This window comes from Trichomonas vaginalis, chromosome I (assembly GCF_026262505.1).
Source record: "Trichomonas vaginalis G3 chromosome I, whole genome shotgun sequence".
Classification (NCBI taxonomy): domain Eukaryota; phylum Parabasalia; order Trichomonadida; family Trichomonadidae; genus Trichomonas; species Trichomonas vaginalis.
Window position 1 is genome coordinate 10,194,657 of NC_067203.1, and position 23,922 is coordinate 10,218,578.

The 23,922-nt window shown below is 32.8% G+C and overlaps 11 protein-coding genes across 11 annotated transcripts, besides 5 other annotated features; 3 read left to right on the forward strand and 8 right to left on the reverse strand.

Annotated features, from left to right (window-relative positions):
* Window positions 1-160: 160 nt before the first annotated feature.
* TVAGG3_0961880 (heat shock protein 70kDa family) lies at window positions 161-2,237 on the reverse strand (the record flags this gene model as incomplete). Its single annotated transcript, XM_001312122.2, has 1 exon — window positions 271-2,214. One exon carries the CDS (start codon window positions 2,212-2,214, stop codon window positions 271-273), a length of 1,944 nt encoding a protein of 647 aa, XP_001312123.1.
* Window positions 2,238-2,843: 606 nt separating this feature from the next.
* TVAGG3_0961890 (histidine acid phosphatase) lies at window positions 2,844-4,139 on the reverse strand (the record flags this gene model as incomplete). The annotated part of the gene is made up of 1 exon (XM_001312121.1): window positions 2,955-4,106. One exon carries the CDS (start codon window positions 4,104-4,106, stop codon window positions 2,955-2,957), a length of 1,152 nt encoding a protein of 383 aa, XP_001312122.1.
* A 289-nt stretch (window positions 4,140-4,428) lies between these two features.
* TVAGG3_0961900 (ubiquitin-like modifier-activating enzyme ATG7 family) lies at window positions 4,429-6,258 on the reverse strand (the record flags this gene model as incomplete). Its single annotated transcript, XM_001312120.1, has 1 exon — window positions 4,429-6,258. The coding sequence occupies one exon, from the start codon at window positions 6,256-6,258 to the stop codon at window positions 4,429-4,431; it is 1,830 nt and encodes a 609-aa protein (XP_001312121.1).
* Window positions 6,259-6,751: 493 nt separating this feature from the next.
* Window positions 6,752-7,079: a mobile genetic element.
* A 14-nt stretch (window positions 7,080-7,093) lies between these two features.
* Window positions 7,094-7,443: a mobile genetic element.
* A 758-nt stretch (window positions 7,444-8,201) lies between these two features.
* Window positions 8,202-9,675, forward strand: TVAGG3_0961930 (GTPase activation domain, GAP family; the record flags this gene model as incomplete). The annotated part of the gene is made up of 1 exon (XM_001312119.1): window positions 8,207-9,589. One exon carries the CDS (start codon window positions 8,207-8,209, stop codon window positions 9,587-9,589), a length of 1,383 nt encoding a protein of 460 aa, XP_001312120.1.
* Window positions 9,676-10,084: 409 nt separating this feature from the next.
* TVAGG3_0961940 (LSM domain containing 1 domain-containing protein) lies at window positions 10,085-10,404 on the reverse strand (the record flags this gene model as incomplete). The annotated part of the gene is made up of 1 exon (XM_001312118.1): window positions 10,103-10,402. One exon carries the CDS (start codon window positions 10,400-10,402, stop codon window positions 10,103-10,105), a length of 300 nt encoding a protein of 99 aa, XP_001312119.1.
* Window positions 10,405-10,743: 339 nt separating this feature from the next.
* Window positions 10,744-11,982, reverse strand: TVAGG3_0961950 (uncharacterized protein; the record flags this gene model as incomplete). The annotated part of the gene is made up of 1 exon (XM_001312117.1): window positions 10,744-11,982. One exon carries the CDS (start codon window positions 11,980-11,982, stop codon window positions 10,744-10,746), a length of 1,239 nt encoding a protein of 412 aa, XP_001312118.1.
* A 725-nt stretch (window positions 11,983-12,707) lies between these two features.
* On the reverse strand, window positions 12,708-14,312 carry TVAGG3_0961960 (ubiquitinyl hydrolase protein; the record flags this gene model as incomplete). Its single annotated transcript, XM_001312116.1, has 1 exon — window positions 12,741-14,312. One exon carries the CDS (start codon window positions 14,310-14,312, stop codon window positions 12,741-12,743), a length of 1,572 nt encoding a protein of 523 aa, XP_001312117.1.
* Window positions 14,313-14,667: 355 nt separating this feature from the next.
* On the forward strand, window positions 14,668-16,120 carry TVAGG3_0961970 (glycosyltransferase family; the record flags this gene model as incomplete). The annotated part of the gene is made up of 1 exon (XM_001312115.1): window positions 14,825-16,108. One exon carries the CDS (start codon window positions 14,825-14,827, stop codon window positions 16,106-16,108), a length of 1,284 nt encoding a protein of 427 aa, XP_001312116.1.
* A 459-nt stretch (window positions 16,121-16,579) lies between these two features.
* TVAGG3_0961980 (Ankyrin repeat family) lies at window positions 16,580-18,672 on the reverse strand (the record flags this gene model as incomplete). The annotated part of the gene is made up of 1 exon (XM_001312114.1): window positions 16,717-18,672. One exon carries the CDS (start codon window positions 18,670-18,672, stop codon window positions 16,717-16,719), a length of 1,956 nt encoding a protein of 651 aa, XP_001312115.1.
* A 366-nt stretch (window positions 18,673-19,038) lies between these two features.
* On the forward strand, window positions 19,039-20,725 carry TVAGG3_0961990 (DNA ligase/mRNA capping enzyme domain-containing protein; the record flags this gene model as incomplete). Its single annotated transcript, XM_001312113.1, has 1 exon — window positions 19,039-20,583. The coding sequence occupies one exon, from the start codon at window positions 19,039-19,041 to the stop codon at window positions 20,581-20,583; it is 1,545 nt and encodes a 514-aa protein (XP_001312114.1).
* Window positions 20,726-20,782: 57 nt separating this feature from the next.
* Window positions 20,783-21,619: a mobile genetic element.
* A 105-nt stretch (window positions 21,620-21,724) lies between these two features.
* Window positions 21,725-21,753: a mobile genetic element.
* Window positions 21,754-22,011: 258 nt separating this feature from the next.
* Window positions 22,012-22,434, reverse strand: TVAGG3_0962020 (gag-polypeptide of LTR copia-type retrotransposon (UBN2 2) family; the record flags this gene model as incomplete). Its single annotated transcript, XM_051253455.1, has 1 exon — window positions 22,012-22,434. The coding sequence occupies one exon, from the start codon at window positions 22,432-22,434 to the stop codon at window positions 22,012-22,014; it is 423 nt and encodes a 140-aa protein (XP_051079029.1).
* A 790-nt stretch (window positions 22,435-23,224) lies between these two features.
* Window positions 23,225-23,922: part of a mobile genetic element that runs on past the window's edge.

Sequence of the window (23,922 nt, forward strand, 5' to 3'; positions counted from 1 at the left end):
TTAAAATCATTGTGAATATCATTTTCACATAAAAAGCGAGATATTGAAATTTTTCAAATGCAAAATGAATCATTACATTGTTTTCATTCACTTTGCATTAACAAATTAATGTCTACAACATAAATCAAAATTAGAACAATTGCTGTGAAAAGATAATGTTAGAAACTTTTCCAGTTCATTTATTATTAAAATAAATTCACATCATGCTTATAAACTTTACTTTTATTGATTAATTATTTTTTCCGTTTGTGTGATAAAAATTTATTAGGTTTAGAGGTCATCGTGCTCAACGTTAGCCTCGCCTGTTTCAGCGTCGGCATCAGCCTCGCCCTCAGCACCGGCACCAGCAGCGCCCTTCTTTGGCATAAGTGGTTCGATCTGTTCCTTGACCTCCTTAAGCTTCTGGTCGTATGTATCCTTGTCTTCTTCCTTATGGTCATCGACCCACTTGGATGTCTCCTCGAGGATCTCCTTGACCTTGTCCTTGTTATCCTGATCCATAGCTGTGTTCTTCTCGTCATCGACAACGTTGCGGACGGAGATGCAGTACTGCTCGAGCTGGTTACGAGCCTCGGCAGCCTTGCGAACTCTCTCATCTTCCTCCTTCATTTCTTCAGCCTTACGGATAGCCTCTTCACGCTGGGACTCAGAAAGACGAGCTTCCTGGGCGTTGATTGTGATGGATTCGCGGGACTTGGAGGCCTTATCTTCAGCGGAAACGAAGAGCATACCGTTGGAATCGATTTCGAATGTAACTTCGATCTGTGGGACACCACGTGGGGCTGGCTTGATGCCGTTAAGGTCGAATGAGCCGAGTTCGTGGTTATCCTTTGTCATTGGACGTTCACCTTCGAAGACCTGGATCTTAACCTGCTCCTGGTTATCAGAAGCTGTTGTGAAGATCTTGCTCTTGGATGTTGGGACACGGGAGTTACGTGGGATAAGTGCGGCCATGACACCACCCTGTGTTTCGATACCGAGGGTAAGTGGGTTAACGTTAAGAAGGATGATCTCACCTGGGTTCTCATCATCAGAAAGAACAGCAGCCTGGACAGCAGCGCCGTGAGCGACAGCTTCATCTGGGTTGACAGCCTTGGATGGTTCCTTGCCGTTGAAGAAGGACTTAACGAGCTGCTGAACCTTTGGAATACGTGTTGAACCACCGACGAGGACGACATCATCGATTTCGGACTTGGAGAGACCAGCATCCTTAAGAACCTGATCGACTGGGCCCATGCACTTCTTGAAAAGATCGTTGTTGATTTCTTCGAAACGAGCACGTGTAAGTGTCTCTGTGAAGTCTTCACCATCCATGAAGTTTTCAATTTCGATGTTGACTTGTGGTAATGTGGAGAGGGTGTGCTTAGCCTTCTCAGCCTCACGTTTCAGCTTAGCCATAGCTTTAGCGTTCTTGGCTGGGTTCTTGCCTGTCTTCTTCTCGTAGGCCTTACGGAGGTATTCGATTGTACGATCATCGAAATCTTCACCACCAAGGTGTGTATCACCACCTGTAGCAAGAACTTCGAAAAGACCATCATCGACAGCAAGGCAGGAAACATCGAATGTACCACCACCAAGGTCGAAGACAAGAATCTTCTTAGAGCCCTTCTTGTTGAGACCGTAGGCAAGAGAAGCGGCTGTTGGTTCGTTGAGGATACGAACGACGTTGAGACCAGCGATTGTACCAGCATCAGCTGTAGCCTTACGCTGGGCATCGTTGAAGTAAGCTGGGCATGTAACGACGGCGTTCTTGACTGGGCGGCCGAGGTACTCTTCAGCGATTGTTTTCATCTTGGAAAGAATCATGGCAGAGATTTCTTCTGGGGAGTAATGCTCTGTCTTGCCCTTGTACTGGACTTCAACGAATGGACGGTTGTCCTGATCAATAACCTTATATGGGAGACGCTTGAGCTCGTTCTGAACTTCCTTATCGGAGTAACGAAGGCCCATTAAACGTTTGATAGCGAAAATTGTGTTGTGTGGGTTGTTGGCCATCTGGTGCTTGGCGGCTTCACCGACAAGTCTGTCGTGGTCAGAGAAAGAAACAACTGATGGAGTAATACGAGAACCAGCTTCATTAGCGATGATATCAACTTTGCCGTTCTGGAAAATAGCGACACAGGAGTATGTCGTACCAAGATCGATACCGATAACGGTACCCATCTTCTCTTTAGTCTCCTCCGCACGGAGTAAGGATAGTAAAGAGAAAAACATTATATAATTTTAAATTGTTTGGCCGCCCAGATAAATCTCACGAATTTTCAGAGGACTAGTCACTTTTATTTTTAAAAGTGAAGTGCTCTGATTTTCGTGGAAAATGGATAGTTTTACTTATTGCAGTATCAATATCCTATATTTTCTTTTTTGTTCGCATTATAGTAATTTGGTCGCAAAAGTAAACTTCTCAATTGTTCTATCTGCACTTTTCAATCACAATTTTGATTTCATTCATTCAATTTTAGGTAATCAGTTCCTTGGTATGATGGCTGGATGGATGAACTTCATAGATTTTGACATAATTAATCGAAATTTGTTAGAAAAAATCCAACTTTCGCCGTTATTAACATTAACACTGAATTAAATTAAAAATTATTCCAATTAGATTAATTTGCTTAGGTGATGTATCATTTGTTCATTTACGAAGATTTCATCTTCAAATTTTCAAAATTCCTATCACAACTGTAAACTTTTTAAATTTTGATATCATTCAGAAATAATCTGTTCTACCCTTATTATTAATATATAACATTTGGCTCTTTTTTTCAAATCATTTCATTGAAGATTTTATTTTTTGTAAAAGCCGAACATTTATATTATGAATGACATTTAGTGCTGAATGTAATAATAAGCTGAAAGTTAAAAAGTTCTAATTTAAGATCGAAAATTATATCAAAAATTTTTAAGCATGGGAATTAAAAACAAATACATACAAAACAACTAAAACCGAGCAAATATTATAAAGCTTCGGGAATGAAGACATCAGACTCCATAAATTTCTTTTTATTGTATTTACAATCTTCTTTTGATGGCATGAAGTTTTTAACGAACATAACAAACTTATCGAGTGGTATCAAGAATGACGAGAGCCTTGTTGATGTGAGTTTCTTACCATTCATTGTGAATCTGAGAAAATATTGATTATGTTTTCGATATTTATAGAGTTCCATTGTAATATAAGTTCCGTATTGAGGCCAATCGCTAGAAGATATACCAATATAACCAAGAAAGGCATTAATATTTCCATCATGTGCTGACCAATGAATAAACTTTGCTTGACTTTGACCACTTATCCTTTTTAACATTTCATTAACCATATCTGCTGCTTGGTAGCCAAAGAAGAGAGGAAAGACATCATCATGGTTGTAAATAAAAAGATGTTGACGAGTTTTGAGGGCAATTGCATTAGTAATATCTTCTTTTGTCATATTTGGTGTAATACTGAATCCTTCACAAAGCGATGATGTTAGAATGTCACCAGTTGCTGACCATTTCGTTTTCAAAGATTTCGCAACTTTTGACATAAAACTCGAATTTTCAAGTCCAATAATGTTCCATTCGCTACTCTTGGAAAGCTTTTTCCATTGGTCTAGTAATCCTGGACAAACACTTGCTTTTCGTCTCCAATGATCATATATTTTGTCTGCATATTTAAATGAGATTTTTTCACCTGGATATAACGATGATGCAAGAGAAATCAATGAATTTTTAGTTCTTTGCGTATTTGTAGATCGAAATAGAATTATTTCTTTATCAAATTTTGAGGGAAGGAATTTCAGTTGGTCAATGTAAAGTTTTCTAAGATGTTTTCCTATTTTCGAGAGTTGTTTTTGTCCTTTACCTAGTAATTGTCCGAAATGGCAATCACCTCCGAAAAGAGAGCTTCCGAAAGCGACATGAATATTAGCACCAGATGAATCTTCTGAGTATGACTTGTGTTCAGAGTTGGAGCATTGCCAAATATCTGTATTTCCTGGCTGTTTATGAAGTGGAGTTCTTGCTCCATGCCTTGTAATTACTTGAACTTGTATTAAATCTGCATCTACAGGAATAAAAGGTTCGAATGATGGCTCACAAAAGGATTCATCAATACTTCGAGCGAAAATCATAAATAACAACATTGATAAATATGCCATTTTCTTATATCGTATACAATATGTAATACATATTCTTCATATTTTATTTAATCATTACTTCGCTATTCTTAATTATTAGTTTGATATAATTATCAATATACATTAACTATTTGTTTGTAATGCAGGTATTCACAATTTCACCAAAAAATGGATAAAATGGGTTCTTGATAATGAATTCAATTGAGATTAAATTTATGAAATAAAATTGGCTCGAAAGTAATATTAAACAAAAAGATATATAATAGAAATATAAATTTATCAGTAACAAATTAAAAAATCTAAAGAAATTTTTTTCTTACTGATCTTCATCAATTTCTTCCCATTCGCAATCAACATCAGCCATTTCAGCTTTCATTGCGTTAATTCCAGACACTTCTTCCAAGTATCCGACTTCTGTTAATGCTCTGAGGATGAAATTCCATCCTTCTTCCTTCCACTTTTTGATAATTGGTTCAGAGCAAGCAACGCAATTCTTGAAAGGCTTTCCAGCCATTGGAAGCAACTGCCATGAGTGCAAGAAGCATCTGAGCTGGTGAGGAACTGTTCCAAGAACTGAATCAGCGTCAGCTTCAGCATTTACTCCTTCTTTTGTCTGAACAATTGATGCCCATAATTCAACACCATAAGAAGAAGCCATTGGAGCAATTCCGGGCCTTGTAACGGTGCATTGCATATCGAGTGTTCTGTCGGTCATTGTGTCTGTTGGTGCAATGACGTCGTTGCAGAAATAACAGCCTAATCCATGGCATCCGCAGCGAACAACTGAAAAAGTGTCAAATCCTAATGCGACTGAAATGCAAAGTTTTTCATTTGCTGTGGCAAGAAGTGTTGGCAACCATCTGCTTTCTCTTGTATCGGTGAGTAGCCATGTGCAGTCGCATTCCTTGATGAGTTTATCAAGTAATTCGACGTTTTTTCGTGTCTTTTCGTACTCGTTTTTGCCTAATGGATGTCCTGGCATTGGAATCGGCATTTCGTAGTATTCTGCTTCGACATCTGGGCAAATACGCTTGAGTTCTTTAGCAGCAGCTTCACATTTGCTTCTGCCACCATCAATGCAGTCGGCAAATGTGAAAAGACTTTGTCTTGGTGGATTTGAAAATGAAACTTTTCCGTAATCAATCAAAACAAATTTTCTGACGCCCCAACCGAGTAAATAACGAGCGACATTGCATCCAAGTGTGCCACAACCAATTAACAAACACTTCTGAGCTTGTAGTTTTTGTACATCGAGTTGAGGACATAACCTCCATTTCATTAATCTTAAATTCAACGATGTTGCAGCCGTAAAGAGCTGCATTGGATCCATTGTAGCTGATAGATCAACGAAATGAGCTGTCTTCTTAGGAGTTAAGTTCCAACCTGTAAATGGAGCATCATTCAAATTAAAATCTTCGACATTGACAGTGAATAATGCAGAATCGTAGCTTAAACGAGCGATCTTAATTGTTTTTGTATTGAATTTACGAGCAATTGCAAGAGATAAGATCTTTGCTGGCCATCCAAGATCTTGATTTGTAGATGGATCGATTAATACAAATGTTGAGTCGGATTTGGCTTCTGTAAGAGGAAGTAATGAGTTTTCTGGGCCCAAAACGTAAATCCAGTTGGAATAATTTGTTTGTTGAGAAAGATATTCAATTTCTGGAGTAACTTCTTTGCTAACGATCTTGATATTATCTAATTTCGGATTTGGAAAAGCAAAACAGTATGTATACTGCCAATGCTTGAGATCTCCAAAAACTGTTAATGCAGATTTAAGAAGAATTGAAGGATTGTTAATCCATTCGCCTGAATTGATATTGTTGATCATTTCGGCTTTGAGAGAAGCCATAATTCCGTTTCTATCAAGTTTCTTGAATGAAGGCTTAGTATTTGTAAGGTAAAAAGTAATTGGAAATGTGCCAAGTACGTTCAAGAAGTGTACGTCGTGTACTTCTTTCTTTGGTTTGAATGAATCTTCATTAATGAATGCAAATGCTTTGACTCCAGCACTTCTTCCTGCTTGAAAATAAGATATAATATCAAAAGGAGTTTCGTCAAGCATCTTATCATTCAGTTTTACCTTATTGAGCTCGTACCAAAAAGAAGGTTCAATAAGTGAGCTGATATTTTGAAAGCTCATTCTGATGATTAAAAAAATTGACACCCAGATCCGACAGTAAAAACAGAAAGTAAATTACAGTATATGGACAAACTAAGGTGGATACTCCAGGTGAAAAGTTGCTCAAGAAAATGCATAATTTTTCATTTTCAAGCTATACCTCATTGAAGTGGTAATTCGATTCAAGCGACAAAAACCAGAAAATAACAAAACTGATCAAGCAGAACATGATGCAGAGAAGCCTGCAGAAAATAACTATGCCGATCAAACAGACTAAATATTACCTAACATCCCTTTAACGGCAAAGAACATATTCGATCTCAAGAAGCCAAATCTAACATCAACAAGATCGCTAATAATACTGTAAATGCTATCAGAAATGTCCTTTTGCAAACAGAAAACGGAGCTGATTATATCCAACAAATACGAAAAAATACTCACATTGAGGTTTCGTTAGATCCTGAACAAAATTCCGCCGATGTTGTATATCAACATGCGCTAGAGGCCATCGATAATTTGATGAGACGCTTTGGAAAAATTCTGCCCTAGTGTAATGTAGTTGTTGTTCGCTGTCAACAAAGAGCGAGATAACATGTCTGTGATTCGTTTATGCTGAAGTTATCTGGATGTCTCTCAAATGCGGAAGGAAATACAGAAAACTTCAGCATAAGTTAATGCAGATGTGATTCTCTGGCACTTTACCGGCCAGAGAACGAATAAAAAGTTTTTGTTGTATGAAAGCTCGATCCATGCTTTATACGTTATTTTTTTATTTCCTCACACAAAATAGTTTTTAATTTTTATAATAATATATGCTTTGTTACTTCATAATTCATCTATTTCCAAAGAGAAACGGAGATTTCTTATGTTTCTAAATTTTGGAAATTTTCAAACTTGATCAAAACTCAAAAATAAGCTGATATTATCATATAGTACATAAAATAACCTATATCCATCATATTGAAATTTTCAGAAAATCGCCAAAAAAATCGTGATTATGAAATTTCGATTTCAAAAAGTACAATTTTCTCAAAGAAAAAAGGAAAACCGATTTTTTTTGGGATTTCTTGGAGAAAAGAATCTCCTTTATCTCCTAATATAGTGCATATTTTCGCGTTCTGATTGCTGAAAATCGATTTTTTTGGATGCATAGAAATTACGAATCAGATGGAAAATTAGGTTTTAATAAGAAAATAGACGATTTATAAGCATACCTTGAAATTATCAAGATAAATATGAAATTCTATTTGGAGATTGAAGAAATTGGTATTTTGGATAAGACACATAAGCTTTTTCAATAATAGTAGTTCCAATTTGTTTCATCACTAGATAAAATGAATAACCGCAAGAAATTTAGAAAACGAACAATTGTTTTATTTTAGTAAAAATTTCCTGGCAACCAAGTATGAATGGCTCTCACATCCAATTTTCCAGAAAATTATTGGAGATAGAGAAGGGAGGATAACGTAGGTCTTTCAAATCAACTTTTCATTTGAATGACCAAATGCAACCACAATGTTACTTTTCTGAAATTCTATATAAATAAATACATAAATGTATTAGGAGAGACAATTGAGTTTATATTTCAATTAAAAATGAGAACATTCGATACAATAATTTTTCTTCCAATCAATATTTCATATTCAAACAAAAACGTACTATTATCTATTCTATATTAATATTTCCAAAATTAATTCTAAATTCTACGATAATCGGTTTCCAAACTCTTTTAATTTTGATAGTTATTGGAAATTTTTGATAACTTTATTCTTCCTTTTGAGGATTTATTCAAATTACTTCTATCTTTAATTTGAACAATACTGATACAGATGTTCATTTCATACTTTTGTAATTTTATCTCACTCAAGAAAAAATTAAAGTAAATTGTGAACTTGGTTTCAACTAAATGGGATGCTAATTCTTTTGTTGTAGATTTTTTTCACTTTTTGTGAATAATTTTATTTTGATAATGGATCCTAAAAAGGGTACCATCCATCAAAATTCTGTTATTAATGCGAGAATTGCAACATGGTTAACAGAGGATGAAATAAAACACGCACTTTCTGCAGAGCAATTTATATCAAAGCTTAACGATACTCAAAAAGAAGAATTGAAAGTTTGCACTGATTCACTTTCTCTCTTTGAAGCATTAGATATAAATAACAGTATTAATGCATTTAACTTCATGTGCGTAAAACCACAACCCGCAAAGAGAGGAACTAGATACCTTGCTATTCTTCAAGAAAATAAAAACCTTACTGCTATTGATGTAGCCACTAATTTGGTAACTCATATCGGAACCGTAGAACGCGTAACATCGAAGCCAAAAAGAACTTTATTCTTTAAATTGACAACGGAAAAGAAACCACGCGAATTTTCAGTGAAACATCAATTAGAATCTCTCCAAGATTGCCTGGAAGGAATTGTCAAGCCGAATAAGACTAATATTCATCCTTTAATCGTTTTACTTCAGCCGTTTATCGAATTACCCGAAGAAGTTCCAAGTACGTTCCCAGAGCATTTCGATTACATCATCAAAGAAAGCTTTACGAAACTGATATTATCTGCCAATACGTCAATCTTGAATGCTTTACAAGATATCGCACTTCCCTCAGCAGGCACACGAAATATTGGCGATCTTATTGCCTATTTGGGTATTAATCATCATCAATTATTTTTCATCGTTAATGCTCTTTTGCCAATCTGCTTTGATAAAATCAAATCACCATCGCTTATTCTACGTGGAGAAAGTATTGTGACAAGAGTTATCAATACTACAAGAAATCACTACTGTTCCGAATATTATTCAGATTTAATTCAAAAACTTGAAGCAGCAGTAACAAGTTTGAACTCATCTGAAGAATTCCTACCAGCCGCAATTGAAGTTCTTCGTCAAAACCCACCACCTGCCATTTTACGATTATTAATGCTTTCTGCTAACAATGCTGCCAAAGAAAGATTCCCAGAAGAACCAAATGCAGGAAATTTCGCAATGTCAAATGTTTATTTGCTCAGAGGCCTTGGTCCAAAACTCACACCAAAGAACCCAGATTTACAGCTCAAATATTCACTCATTACAATGCTTTTCAACTTTACAAACAATCCTAACGTAGTTCCTTTCACTCCTTACCTTAGAGATTATTTATCTTCTCTTATTCAAGATATAAATTACGAGGAAATTCAGAATTTACAACCAATTCCTGACAAGGAAATAGACTCATTGCTCAAAGAGACATTTATTTTCTTCTTAACACAAAGAACACAATTTAAGGAATATCTTGAGAAACCATTCACTTATTCCAAGCATGCAGTGCAGATTTTCTTAGAGCAATGCGTTCGCTTACTTCAATGAAATAATTCACCCCTTTATCTTTAATTTTTTTCACTACTTTAAAGATATTTGTTTTAACTGCAAATATATTTAAATTGTAATAAACATATTAATTATAACTTATTAACTTTATCCTTTTTTTTTGAAGATTTCAAAATGTGATAAATGACTTGTGTTTCGGGACAGCTGTTGGACTCGTATGGTTAAGACAATTCATTAGTGCGACGTAGTTCCAAGGCCATCATTGATAATTCATCATTTTCAATATGATGACATAGATCACAGATTATTGCCTTTCTCTCACACTTTTCATTAATATAAAAATTGAGTCAATAGAACAAGCTTCATATATCTCATTAATATCCAAAATAATCAATTTTTCAGGGTAAAATCTTATTCATTTGAAGTGTTTCTTATAAAACTGAAAATATATAAAATACAATGATATCTAGTAACATATTTTATTAAAAAAACATATTTTTTTTTTCTTATACTCTAATAGAAATTTATTCAATCAATTCAAGGTCTATACTCTTACAAGTCTGGTTTGGTATTGTATTCTTCGGGAATTGGTCTAGTATGTATTTTAACTACTGAAGATAGTGGAACTATTACCATATGCATTGGTCTAATTTGATCACGGAAGTATTCGTCTGCTTTTGTAAGAACAAAGTTACCGAATTTATCGAAAGCTGTAAACGTTCCAACATAAACTCTTTCGTCGTTTAATTCTAATCTCAGCTGTGTGTTGAGGAGATCCATAACTTCCTTAACAGCACCAGTTGGGTGTTCAGGAAGATGAAGAATACTCGGAATATATTCGCAGCCACTCATTTTAAAAGGAACCTGATTTATCAAATCATTCCCCCAACATTTTATAAGAAACTCCGATTGATTCAATACTTAGTGCAAACGTATGATTGTAAGCATATTTCATATATCATGTATTAACACTATACTTTGAAAAGAGTTATAAAATATGATCAGCTAGCATCTCCATGAAATACATGAAAAATAACCGATACCCTGGCAAACTGTCAATAAGTCAGCTGTATTGATGAACAATTATACCTATATGGACGAAAGTTAAAATTCATTTCTTCAGAAACTAAAAATTGAAAATACTTAAGTACGTTACTATATTATATTTACATAAACGCTAATATTTTACAATTTCAAACATTTTTATTTTCTAATTCGATTAATTTTTCATTTAATATTGCTGCTTGATTCGTAATATCATCAAGCTTAGCTTGGAGATCAGACACTCTCTTATTCATGAACTCTGTATGCTCATTAGTAATGTTTGTCGCTTGCTTTTTCTGTTCAAAGTAATTTTTAACCATTTCTTCAAAACTATCAAGCGAAATGTAAGCATTCTTCATAAGATAATATTTATCTTTAAGAGGGCCCATAGTACTGCTTATTCTTTTGATTCGAGAATCATAATCCTCAATTTCTTTTGCAGCTTTCTCCATTTCGGACTGTGCCTCTTGTACATTTTGTTGTATCTCTTTGTTGTTGTCTTTTATCTGTTGAATTTGAGATTTCAAAGCTTTTAATTCTTTTACGTGTTCAGGAGTGAAATCAGCTTCAGAAAACGTGAAATTTAGATCTGTATCTCCATCTCTTGGTGAGGTTGGACTTAAATCGAACTCTCTGGAGCTTCCTCCTCTTGGAGATCTGATAACTATTGGAGAATCAATGTTTTGATTCAAAAAGTATTCAAGATCTTCGCGTTCTTCTTGTAAACGGTCAAAATCTTCTTCTAAAGCTTTGTATTCAGCGGAAATCGAACCAAGTTTTTCTGATTCTTTTTTAATTGAATTGATTTCACTCTTTAATGACTGTATTGATCTGTATTTTGATGAAGAAATATGTGTATCTGGCTTTTCCTTTCTTTGTTGCAAGGTTTTTCTTGTTAAAGCTTTTACTTTTTTGTTTGTATTCTCTAGCAGCTCATTATAAAACGGAAGAAGCTTATTTATTCTCCTTTCGGCTGCATTAGACCCGCCTGAGAACAGATCTGCGACATATATGCAATCATCTTTGTCAAATTCACTTGTAAGAGTATTTGTTAAGTTAACTGCATCCATGAAAATCTGTTTAAGTGTTTCACTTGGAAAATATCCATATGAAAAAACATCAACTTCGTAATTCTGATTTCTCTGAAAGGTTTTTGATAAATCATATATCTGTTCTTCAATTTCAATCGTTTTTGAATCAACTTTTTCAAATAATGGCTTTAGTTTTTCTTCAATTTCTTCGTAATTCTTTTTTGCATCTTGAAATGATTCTCTAGTTTCAATTTCAAATCTACTTTTCCGTATCATCATGTTTAGAGTTTCATCATCCATCATGGAAATCAGTTTAGTATTTTTGTTGATTTCACTCCATGATGGAATGCTCGACATCAATATAATAAAATGAAACAAACCAATTCGGATATTGATTTACATATGAAGGAGATTGTAATATTCAGTCCCACAGTGAATTTCAGAATATATTAAAAATGTTATATATATATTTTTAGGAATTAACTTTCATTTGGTCAGATAGCTTTCATTTCATTTAGGAAGCTTATATCATTATATCCAAATGCATGACATATTTAAATTATCATGATGTTTAAATCAAAATGTTATTATAAGTAATTGAACAATGCATGAACCCAGAAATCCTCTTATCTCGCACATTACCTTAATCATACAAAAGTGAATCAATGATCAAAATTCAATGCTTTTTTTCCTTAAGTAAGGGTGATATTTCTATGCTAGATTGTTTTGAGTGCTAGTATCTTATCATCTGAAGAATCAAATAAAACTTGCATATTGTAATATCTACATGCATATACTAAGCAGTGTAGAGAATACATTTATATTGAATATAAAATGTTTTGTTCATTTTAGTGAAGTCTTTAGGCGCTTAAATTTTTTAAATCAATGAAACACAAATATTATTATTACCATAACGATTACTCTAAATCATCTTTATGAACTGTCAAAGGGGAATAAGAAATCATATTCATCGCGTGCAAACCTTTCAATTCACTCAAATTTTGAGAAACAGACGCGAAGAATATGATTTAAAGTTCAAGAGGAAGAGCTTTGAATGTAAAAATATTTAATTGATTTTTTATAAGAAAATAACATCAGCAAAAAAAAAGTTTATTTTAAATCTTTTCATAGAAAAGAATTGAAGCATCAGGATTAACAATTTCATTCTTATTGATTACAACAGTTGCAGTATTATCAGCGTATATCCATGAATCATCAGGCAACCTTATAGCTGCCTTGTACTGGCCACTTTCTACATCACCCTGATGGAAAATAACCGCTGTCAAACAATAAACAGCATCAGTTGTAGAAACGAAAGCAGCAGATTTCAGTTCGAATGGGAATCTTACGAATGTTGTATTCTTATTCTCAAGGATTCCTTCAACAGTTACTCTCTGCAAGTTGATAATCATGACATCTCTGGCCGACTGAACTGTCTGGAACTTCGTCATATTCGACAATTTTCCACATTTAGGACATTTCATTTTGTCAGCTCCTGAATATTCTGTAGGCAGTGCAAAGCTGGCTATGCAGTCTTCCAGGCGTGTATCATCTGTTTGCTTAGGAATAGGGACTGTCAACATGTCAACGAACTCTCCAAAATCTGTAAATTGATGGCAACTTTCGCATTCAAGAGATCCGTGAGTTTCGACAAACAAAAGGTCGGAAATCTTGCTATCCTCTTCATGGAGAAGGTCCTTGTGGAGAGCATTGATGATAAGGGAAACACCATGCTCCGCAAAGCGCACATCTGAAGTTAAAGCAAATTCTTCAAAACGACGATAGACAAAATTGACAAAAGCGTCAAAAGAAACTCTTTCGTCGGTTGGTTTAGCTAGATCTCTGAAGATCTTACGTACAAGAGCTGTGGTTCTGCCTCCACTACTCGTTGGATCTGATTTGTTGATGAATTTTGGTAATTCTGGATCAAACATTAATTCTCGGACTTTATGAAGGGAATAGAGACATAAAACTGGAAGGCAGATATGGCCAAAGCCTACATCATATGATAATGAATGGAATGTAGATGTTTTGTGGTTTTCCATCTTGATAATTTGAGGAGGTCGCTTTGTGGCTTCTTCTGTAATGACTAAATGCCATAAACCGGCCTTCGTAGTAATAACTTCTGATATTTTTGATGAATTGCTAATTTCCTCTTGACAGGAAGGATCAAAAAGAGTATAATCTTGATTTGGAATATCAAGCTTCTTACAGAGCAATTTTTTAATAGGGCCGACTTTCCAGTTTCCTTCTACATGCTTCCTGAATGTTTTTCCTTGAAATTCTATTTCGATTGGGATTTGATCGATTAATATTGTTGGTTTGTTAGATTTTGGATTTAAAACGTAGTTTCTAGTGATTTTTGGACCGCCTTGGAAGACTTTAATTAATATATTCCATCCATCAAGTGTGACGACAGCGTAATCGACACCAAATTGTTTTGAATTTTCTAATTTTCCGTTCTTGCAAAGCTTATGGTTTGGAATTGGACCAGGGTAATCAATATCAGGTGAATTTAGCCAAAAAACAAACGATTTGAACCATTCAGCTTCAACTAAAGCGACAAGTTGTGGCTGATGAGAGGCATTTAAGCGAGTGAATAGATCCTTTTTGGCTCTTAACATTGATCGAGCTTGCTTTTCTACTTCCGCAGGGTCGACAAGGTAAGAAAGTGATAACTCGCTCATTGATAAAAAGTGACAAATGTAGAAAAAAAGCTAAACGAGCATTACACGAACTCAAATGTTTGAAGTGTATTGATTGCGTTTCGCACAAATTCTCAAAATTTAAAGATTGCGTAATAAGATAACTTTAAAATTTGGAAATTCCTCATCCAGGATGTACTAATACTACTATAATCTATTCTATAGATTCAGTTTGTATAATTTATGATGAAAAATAGCTTCAATATCAATTTTACAACATATTTTCACTAAAAAAAGGAACAAATTCCTCTTCAATCCTTTCCATGCCATTAAAGATACTAGGATCACGCTAGAAGTATGAGTGAATCTTTGAAAATACAATCTCTTGTGACATAACATCAATTTTTATATTAATTGAAATAGCTCTATGAATATTTTGAGAATTACTCTCTCAAATGATTGTTTCTCTTTATAAGTTTGTTTTTTCAAGATATCCCAGAGATAGACCTAAACTCTATCCATGCCTTAGTATATTCATACTCTATTCCTTAGTAATGCGTGGCCAATTTGCTATATTTGGATATCCTAATGATTTTAAATTGCATTCTCAAATGAAAATTCCATATATTAATGACAAACCAATTGCCCTTGGAGAAGGAACCACTAACATTGTAAAACAATTTCATTTCAACCATTCTTTTAGTCCGAAGAGATCAAATATGATTTATTGGCTTGATATTGCAAATGATACATTCGATTATTCAATTTCCCACCCTACAGGAAATCATAATTGGCCACCACATTTCGGAGAAAAAGGAATGCTTGACTTTTATGGAAATTTTACTGCAACTTACACACTCTATAGGGACGTATATGTTAATAGTTTTGCCGAATTTACAAATGAAACTCATCGTATTTTCCCAAATCACTACACAGGACCTGAATGGATTTATAAATTCTACCCTGGCCCGCAAGTAGCGAGTATCTCACATGGAGTTATGTTTGGACACTTCTTTTGCGCACACTCATTTGGCCATTTTACTCATGATTATATGTTTCCATTTATGATGACTCCAAAAGAAATTTTAGACAAAGCAACAATTATTATCCCAGCAAACATCAAATATGCTCGTGATTATATGCACTCTCTTGGCTATGACAATCAAATTTTCGAACTTGATCTTGATAAATGGGTTTTCTGCTACGAAGTTCTTATTCCTACATATCCACGCCCTCATAATGTTCATTTTGGAATGGGTGCTCAGCTTTTAAACTTAAAACTTAGAGAAGCTTTTCATCTTGAAGAAATAATTCCAAATAGATTTGTTTTTATCAACAGATTTAATACACGACTGATCACTAATATGTATGATTTATATTCATTGACCGTTATGAAATATCCTGACATTCCTTGGGAATATTTACCAGATGAAGATGGAAATTTGGAATTTTATGCCAAAATCTATTCAACAATCAAGGTATTAATAATTCCAAATGGAAGTAATGCATTCAAATGCATTTTCATGGCTAAAGATACTCTTGTTGTTCTCATTAATAATGAAATGTGGGATATTTCAAACTATGGAACACTGGCTTCAATTGGTATTAAAATTATCGTATTCTATAACAAAAACTATGGAAGACTTTCAAAGAAGACAGTAATTGATCCTCTTAAGTTCATGCAGGCAATGGATGCAGCATATTTCTATATTAAGAAAGGAAATTTCCCAAAGCCTATTCCTGGTTTCAGTTTCATTGATTACAAATTTGATTTTTGTGATAGTTGTTATAAAAAACCTCAAGACAATGCACATTCAGATAAGACCCAGCTAAGCTAAGGCTCAATACCATTTATATTATTGTTTTTATAAAATTTAAACTGTTTTTTGATTGAATTTTTATAAAAAATCTCAACTTTTTTAAAAAAATTTTGTAGGAAAAGCATATGTAGAAGAATAAACCTTGCTAATAGAATAAAAGTATCAAAGCGCATTCTTAAACGTTTTGCAATAGTTATTGATCATGAGGACAAACAATAGCAGTGTGATAAGATTTCAAATTTCAATATTAAATAAACCTCATGAAGTGTGAAATCCAAGTAATTGTTTGACAAATAAATATCATTTGGTAAGGCAAGTCAAATAACTTTTGCAAAACTGCATGAAAGCATTTTAATATCGCAACTATATCTCTACACAAAAAATTGTATTAGACGATTTACTGTATATTTCAACTGTGTGTTCGCCATTTGAATGAATCGAAATTAGATTTGCTCCTAAAAATATATAGAAATGTATAAAATCAGTGAAAAAAAAACTTAATTATTTTTTATTTCTATTGAATTTTTTTTCTCGGAATACCAGATAAATAAAGAATAATATCTTATGTAAGAGCATTATTTTTTCGCGCCATGCGAAATAAGAAGTTTCATTATATCTTCAAGATACTATATTTTTGCAATACGAAGTGCGGTTTTTCCGTTTTTATCTTTTTCATTGATATTAGCACCATGTGAAATAAGCAATTCAGCTGTTTCTTTACTATTATTATATGCTGCAGAATGAAGTGCGGTGTTTCCAAAATTATCTTTTTCATTGATATTTATACCATGTGAAATAAGTAATGCGGCAATTTCTTTACTATTTTCCTCTGCTGCCATATGAAGTGCGGTGTTTCCAAAATTATCTTTTTCATTGATATTAGCACCATGTGAAATAAGCAATTCAGCTGTTTCTTTACTATTATTATATGCTGCCGTATGAAGTGCGGTTCTTCCGTTTTTATCTTTTTCATTGATATTAGCACCATGTGAAATGAGAAATTCAGCTGTTTCTTTACTATTATTATATGCTGCAGAATGAAGTGCGGTGTTTCCAAAATTATCTTTTTCATTGATATTTATACCATGTGAAATAAGTAATGCGGCAATTTCTTTACTATTTTCCTCTGCTGCCATATGAAGTGCGGTTTTCCCGTTTTCATCTTTTTCATTGATATTAGCACCATGTGAAATAAGCAATTCAGCTGTTTCTTTACTATTATTATATGCTGCCGTATGAAGTGCGGTTCTTCCGTTTTTATCTTTTTCATTGATATTAGCACCATGTGAAATGAGAAATTCGGCAATTTCTTTACTATTTTTCCATGCTGCAGAATGAAGTGCGGTGTTTCCAAAATTATCTTTTTCATTGATATTAGCACCATGTGAAATAAGCAATTCAGCTGTTTCTTTACTATTATTATATGCTGCAAAATGAAGTGCGGTTTTCCCGTTTTCATCTTTTTCATTGATATTAGCACCATGTGAAATGAGAAATTCAGCTGTTTCTTTACTATTATTATATGCTGCCGCATGAAGTGCGGTTCTTCCGTTTTTATCTTTTTCATTGATATTAGCACCATGTGAAATGAGAAATTCAGCAGTTTCTTTACTATTTTTCCATGCTGCAGTATGAAGTGCGGTTTCTCCATTTTTATTTTTTCCATTGATATTAGCACCATGTGAAAGGAAGTATTCCAAGAGGGACGGAATACTAAACATTGATGAATAAACAAAGCATTTGTTTATATCATTAGTTTGATCGAAATAAACTAAAAAGGATTCAAGATTATTGTATAGTCCACAATATTCTAAATTGATCTCTATATTGTATTCATTCACCAAGAATGTAATAAAATCTATGTTGTGTGAAATTATTGCATATTCTATGCAATCCGTATATGGTTTTTGATATTTCAAACATTCACTAATGATTTCTTTGTTTCCCCTTAAAAATGAAAATTGTAGACATAATTGAGTTATTTCTGAACTGAATTTTGTTCTTAATAACTTGAAACAATCAACTGCTCCATGGTAGCAACATAATTCAAGTAATGAATATCCATAGTAAGAATATGGATATAAACTACTTCTAAGTGTTTGATTTACAGCAAATCCTTCTCTTTCAGTGAATGAAATGAATACTTCTAAGTCATTATTCATAATTGCTCTGTAAATTGTATTCTCTTCATGAATATCGAGATTTCCTGAATGATCTTTTTCAAAATCGGCAGATTTGTCTAATTTAACTCCATATTCTTTATAAAACAGGAAGTTTGGAATAAATTCGAGATTGTTGACTTCTTCCACATGATATTCATCGTAAATGAGTTTGGCAAGAAATAAATATGACTTTGCATAGCGATTGTTGTACGGAATGATACGTAAAATATCTTTCATAATTATTTGAGGTGGATATTTCTTTGAATCGATCAATTCTGTTTTGATCATCTTGTAAATCTTGTTTAATTCTCCTTCGTTTTCTGTTTTTAGCTGATACAATGCAAGATACGAATCGATATAGTACTTGTAGGTACTTCGCAATTTGTTGTATTTGCTTGGATTAACGTCTTGATCGGACATTAATAATTTTTAAAAAAGACACATTTGCATTTTCCCATATAAAACACCCCTTAAATTTATTGGAAGAAAAAAATACTATGTTATACTTGTGGAAAACAATGACCATAAAGAGTTCGGATGTAATATATGAATTTTGATTAAGTCCATGGATAGGAAATGATGCAGTAACAATGGAAAAGCCGATAGCAATAGAATTTTCATCAAGATACTTGATTTATTTAAGATTTTTTTTGCCAATCATTCTAAATAAATTAATTCTTGGAATATAGATAATGGAATATATTTAATTTATAGAATTATTTCGTTCAATCTCATTTTTCATTCCATCATTTTAGAAATTTTGTAAACTATACAAAAATAAAAGTAATGAAAATCGGGAAAAAAATCGAGCATTCTCGATTTGTTCCTATCATTTTCGAGAATAATATTAAAGATTTTAGTAATGTCAGCTTCGAAGAAATATCAAGTGCCCTTTATGGCCAAGGAAAACTCACTTATTTAATTGTTTTTTCAACAGAACCAGTTATATTTCCTCCATCGAGTGAGCAAATCATTGAAAAGCGCAATATCATCGTCCAAAATGATTCAGTTATTACAGAAACTTTATTTACACATTTTAAATCTTTAATTGTTTCAATTTACGCTCAAATTTTTGATTCTAGAGTTAATGGCTATATTGGCATCGTATCTGTTAATTCAAGCGATGTCTTAGGATACTTTATTGTTCGCTGGCTTATAGAAGAGAAATCTTTTTCATATGATACAGCAAATACGATCTTTAAAGAGTCAGGCATTCCAATGATTACTAATGAAAAATATCTGAACCTACTCAAAGGCATTTCCAACACAAGAACCGTTGTAAATCAAAAAATCCATAATCGTGGCGCAGATTACAACAGTATTCTTAAAATTGTTGAGACAGGTGTTTACAGAACAAATAGCCAAATACAGCCAGCACCAAATACCATTAAAAACAAAACGTTTACGAATTTTCAAATTTTATGTCGTGAAATCAATATGAAACTTAAATTACTACAAAAATCATTACCAAGCTTTAGTTGCAAGCTGATTTCGAGGAAATTCCTTGAAGAAGCCAAAAAATCAAAAGATTATGTTGTTACTCTCAATCCCTGTGGCACTCATTCGATTTTATACGCATCAGACAATTTAGTACAAATAGTATGTGATAACGAATACATAATTACTACGAATCTTTATCTTCCTTCTCCAGATAATGAGAATTTACTTGACAACTCAATATTTGAAGGATATTTCATAGACAAAGATGAAATAGGCCAAGATACATTCGTTATTTGTGATGCATTGATGTTTAATGGCCAAGATTTGAGGTCAGAACCTTTAGATATAAGAATTGGATTCATAAATCAATATGTGTTTGGCGAAAGAGCCAAAGCCATAAATAAACTGGCCGGAGAAACAATAAGAATCATGTTACGACCTTATTTTCCACTAAATAATTTATCAACAATTTTACCAAGGCTTGATCAGGTCGTTACCTATCCAGTTTACAGTATATTGATAGGACCAATAACATCCAGTTGGTGCCAGGACCAAAATACCACGGAATGGGTTTATTGGAACAGATATTTGCCCCGACCAATTATAAGCTTGTCAGTTAACTTTACATTGAATGAATTGTATGGTCTGATATCGATACATGGCGGTCTCGTCAAAGCGATGACTCTTGGTTCATTATCAAAAGATTTGACACAATTGGACGGCCAACTCGTACAGATTGAGTTTGATACAACGAATAAGAGATGGAATCTCCTTAATTTCGTTACTGACCAACAAGTTTGGACATATGACCAATTCAGTAAAGATTTTGCCACGGATGAGCTTCCAATATCAATGGAAGACTTACAAAGAATATCTTATTCTTTCAGATGATTTATTTTCATATCATTTTTTAATAAAATGTTTGTATTTCTTTTTAAATCATTAATATTTGATTGAGAATATTCAAATATAGTTTAGTTGTGCTAGGATTGCATCTCTGAATACATAAATTTCAATGATAAAAAGATTTTATAGTACTACCGGTATACTATAAATAAGAGTTGACTTCAAGTTATCAATTTCATTATTGTTATAGACCGAAAATAGATTTTTTCGGTTTTCTCTTCAAATAATTGAAAGAATGATACTATTATAGGTTTATTATATTATATAGCATATAATCATGCTATAGCCGAAAATTATAAGTTTTGAGAAGATTGAATATAACACAAATAAATTTGAATGTAAGTTAAATTGCTTGTTGTTTTTAATAGCTATTTAATGAGAAATCCAATATTGCAAAATTCAAATTGAATGATTGAAAGAACAGAAAAAGTCATTCTTTTCAATTTCGAATATGTTTCATTGTATTTATAATTATATGGCAAATAAGATATTTAAACTTGATTTTTGAAGGAAAATTCACAAAATTGAATAAATTCAAATAATTTTATTCAAAATAAACTAGTTATTTGAGTTTAATACTAATTATCTATTCAAACTACAAAGTTTGTAATTTAAAATATTTTGTGAGATCAGATTGAATTAATTCAAGGTTCTTTTCAATTAATATTAATGACCATATTACGCATTTTCGAACATTCTAAACCAAATATATAAAAATGGGAGACGAATGTTAAATTTGCTAGACATGGGGGAGTTGTCTGCAAAGTTTTAGCTCTTATCTCTAACAAAAAATTAATTTTTAAAAAAATGACCGAATACGTTTCACAGCGAGAAAAAAATAAAAGACAAGATAGAATTTTCTAGACATAAAGAAGTTGTTTACCGAGTTTTAGCTCTTCTCTCTAACAAAAAATTAATTTTTAAAAAAATGACCGAATACGTTTCACAGCGAGAAAAAAATAAAAGGCAAGATAGAATTTTCTAGACATAAAGAAGTTGTCTACCAAGTGTCAGCTGTTACTTCTTCTCAATACTGATATAAAATAAAAATCTTTATTATTTATTTAACCTTTATTGTTTCATTAAACTTCATTTATTTTATATTATAGTTTTATTCTTTTAGCTACTTGTAAAATAATCTAATTTTATATCATCATTTTACCGGATTATTCTTCAGTACATCGATTGTGTATCTAAAATAATATCATTATCCTTATTCTGTTTTTTCCAAAATTCTTTTAAATATCTTTTTTGGTTAGATTACTTTATACTTTTTACTTTTATTTTTTAATTTCAAAAAAATTTGGTGATTGTTCTATTCTGTTACAATGTGCATTATCATTCTAATGAATTATTCATTACATACATTTAAAAAAACTTGTTAAAAATGAAATTAAAAAATTATGTTTATTATTACGCTGTGAATGTGTCAACAGCGGTCATGCCTGTATCTGTATCCCATATTTGCCACAACCTTTCTGTATCTGCATTTGTGTATTTCGGTTTCAGCTGATACATTTGATTTGGCGTGTAATTTGTTCCAGTTAATGGATTAATTGGGAGATCTTCATGCGGTGTGTTATTATTGTACTCCCAAATAAAGGCAGGAATAGCCTGAATGCTTTGGCAGCGCTCCAATGTCGGCCAGAATCTCTCAATCTTCCCATTTTGGTAGGGAGAATGAGAGTCTGTATGCCGCCATTGGACGCCCCAAAGATCAAGTAGATCTTGAAAGGCGCCCCTATTTTCTGAACCGTTGTCGGTCCAGAAACAATAAGGGGCGCCAAATTCAATGAAGGCGGAAGCCGCAACGTTCGCTGTCGTCGCTGCCAGCATATCTGGTATTTGTATACACGCTAGGACTTTGCGGCTAAAATCGTCGATTATGCCATAAATATACTGGCCACGAACACCCCTAAAATAATGAACATCTGCGTGCCAGATAAGATTGGGTGAAAGCGCCCAATATCTTACTGCTGTTTCTGGCCCGGCATGCTCTAATCGCGTCTTGGTGAAATGATTTTCTTTGAAGTATCTGCGTACTTCTCTATAAGATACATCAATTTGTTGTAATTTCAAACGTTTCCATTGTTTTGTTTGACCACAGGGAAAGGCCAGTGGTCATGTATCACAGCAAGAGCTTTGATTTGGTCGTAGGGATTGACCCTACGACCTTTCTTGCCTTTAGGCAATGGGATATTCTGTAAGCTAAATTGATTTTGTAAAAAAGATTTTGAAACATCTAAATTTTGAAATCATTTGATTGAAGGGTTGGGGCGATGGGAACATGGGTGCAAGCTTCTTCCCATGTCATTTTACCTTCTTCAATCTGATTGGAAATACCAATTAGGTAAATTCGATCGACATACCCTTTGTAAGGATTCATTCTAATGAAGTACGTTAACAATCAAAATATTCTATAAGTGTCTAGTATGGAATTCAAAAGAATAAAGAAAATGGTAACGTAAATAAACGTATTATGAAATAATTTATAATTAAAATGAAAAAAAGAAAAAATAATAAGTAAAGTGACTGGAAATGAAAATGAAAATCAGTGTACAGTTTTATTTTTTTCTCGCTGTGAAACGTATTCGGTCATTTTTTTAAAAATTAATTTTTTGTTAGAGAGAAGAGCTAAAACTCGGTAAACAACTTCTTTATGTCTAGAAAATTCTATCTTGCCTTTTATTTTTTTCTCGCTGTGAAACGTATTCGGTCATTTTTTTAAATTTTTTGTTAGAGAGAAGAGCTAAAACTCGGTAAACAACTTCTTTATGTCTAGAAAATTCTATCTTGTCTTTTATTTTTTTCTCGCTGTGAAACGTATTCGGTCATTTTTTTTAAAAATTAATTTTTTGTTAGAGATAAGAGCTAAAACTTTGCAGACAACTCCCCCATGTCTAGCAAATTTAACATTCGTCTCCCATTTTTATATATTGGTTTAGAATGTTCGAAATGGTGAATGTTATATGGTCATATATTAATTGAAAAGAACCTTGAATTAATTCAATCTGATCTCACAAAATATTTTAAATTACAAACTTTGTAGTTTGAATAGATAATTAGTATTAAACTCAAATAACTAGTTTATTTTTGAATAAAATTATTTGAATTTATTCAATTTTGTGAATTTTCCTTCAAAAATCAAGTTTAAATATCTTATTTGCCATATAATTATAAATACAATGAAACATATTCGAAATTGAAAAGAATGACTTTTTCTGTTCTTTCAATCATTCAATTTGAATTTTGCAATATTGGATTTCTCATTAAATAGCTATTAAAAAAACAAGCAATTTAACTTACATTCAAATTTATTTGTGT